This window comes from Oryzias melastigma, unplaced genomic scaffold, assembly GCF_002922805.2.
Source record: "Oryzias melastigma strain HK-1 unplaced genomic scaffold, ASM292280v2 sc05354, whole genome shotgun sequence".
In the NCBI taxonomy this organism is placed as follows: Eukaryota; Metazoa; Chordata; class Actinopteri; order Beloniformes; family Adrianichthyidae; genus Oryzias; species Oryzias melastigma.
Genome location: NW_023421921.1, coordinates 47 through 1,508, shown reverse-complemented (window position 1 = coordinate 1,508; position 1,462 = coordinate 47). Strand labels below are relative to the sequence as shown.

General features: G+C 47.7%; 1 protein-coding gene across 1 annotated transcript; it reads right to left on the bottom strand.

Moving 5' to 3' along the window:
- Positions 1 to 44: 44 nt before the first annotated feature.
- LOC112141764 (uromodulin-like 1) lies at positions 45 to 918 on the bottom strand. The gene is made up of 2 exons (XM_024264933.2): positions 657 to 918; positions 45 to 390 (listed from the first exon to the last, which is right to left on the bottom strand). The coding sequence occupies exons 1-2, from the start codon at positions 873 to 875 to the stop codon at positions 226 to 228; spliced, it is 384 nt and encodes a 127-aa protein (XP_024120701.1). The 5' UTR covers positions 876 to 918; the 3' UTR covers positions 45 to 225.
- Positions 919 to 1,462: the final 544 nt, after the last annotated feature.

Genomic DNA, 1,462 nt, shown 5'->3' with positions numbered 1-1,462 from the left:
CCCCACACCAGAGAGCGGAAACAGGAGCACAGAGTGCAGGCCCCACCCCCGGAGAGCCCCCCAACCACATATAAAATGTAGGCATTTTTTGAGGGTGACATCACACTCCCTCAGTCCAGTTCTCCTATACAGTCAATGCTCCTCTGTTACAGATTTTTGGATTTCTTTACAGTAAAGTTGATTGTTGCTGCTAAAGGACAAAAAAACAAGAGAGCTTCTGAAAACCTACCCCATAGAGCCAAAGTCTGCAGAGATCAGCATTTCCTTTGAGTACGTGCACATGATAGGGACTCGTAGAGCTACTGTTGGAGCCCCCACTGTACCATTCGGGGACGTGTAAGGATCCGTGGTGCTGAACAGGGTTACAGATGCTATGCAATGGCTTTCATTCTGAAAACATGAAACAGTTGTTTGAAACTGTAGCTTCTTCTCAGAGCTTGTGCAGCTTATGTTTAACCCTTGTGCCATCCCAGGCATGTTTACATTAAAAGTGGGGTCATCTGGACCCCACAAGACAGCATGCTCAAGTTTTATTTCAAGGATTTTTTACCTTCACTGGTGTCCGTGGCAACATGAAATCCTATCCGTCATCTGGACCCCATAAGAGAGCACAAGGGTTAAAGTAGCTGAGTCTGGGACCGGAACGCTGGTCTTACATGTATGAGCCGTGTGGCACACTCATTCCAAGCCACAGTCAGCTGAACATGAGTGGAGTTCCCTCCATTGACCCGGCATCCCATCTCCCCCAGGTACAGAGAGTTCTCTTGGATGTTGTAGCTGAGGAGGAAGTCTTTTGCCAGCGTCACAGTGATAGCAGCAACCCTGCACTGCTCCGACAGAGCTCCGCCCACAGAGGTGACAGTGGCTGGGTTCATGGCAGAGGTCGTTGTTGGGAGTCTGCTGGAAACTGCCAAAACAGAAACGGTTGTCAGTGAGATTGTTTGGGTAGTTATGGAAACTGTGGACTCTGTTGGTGCAGCACCGTTGGTCGGAGGGAAGGTGGAGGGAGTTGTTGGAGGGACTTGTGCCTCAGGTGGAGCGGTGGTAACAGAGGTAGTGCTAACTGTTGGAGGTGCTGAAGTCACATCCACTGTGAGAAAAAACTCAAGCTTTACTGACAGGCTGGTATTCGCCATATGAGGCTCTGCCTTTGCACACATGTCCTGGTCTTTGGGGTCATCCCTCCACCAGCTGTTGATGCATTTTACCCACTGGGAACAGTCATTTTCACCTTCAGCACATTCATCAAAATCAAGAAAAAGTAAGTGATAGTACCCGATGAGGTGTGCATTATCAGAAGTTAATGGATGACACTGAGGTCTGAACAATCCCTCGCAAAGCACAAGTCTGCAAAGTCCATTCATTTCTGATAATGCACACCTCCAAGGGCATTATCCCTTACTTTTTCATTAATTTTGATGAATGTCTACAATGAAATGTCTACCAATATTTACCTACCAAG

Coding starts and splice junctions, on each gene's coding strand:
- LOC112141764 (XM_024264933.2), bottom strand. CDS start 875: ATGAACCCAGCCACTGTCACCTCTGTGGGCGGAGCTCTGTCGGAGCAG. Junction 391..656: donor GTGCCACACGGCTCATACAT/GTAAGACCAGCG, acceptor TCATGTTTTCAG/AATGAAAGCCATTGCATAGC.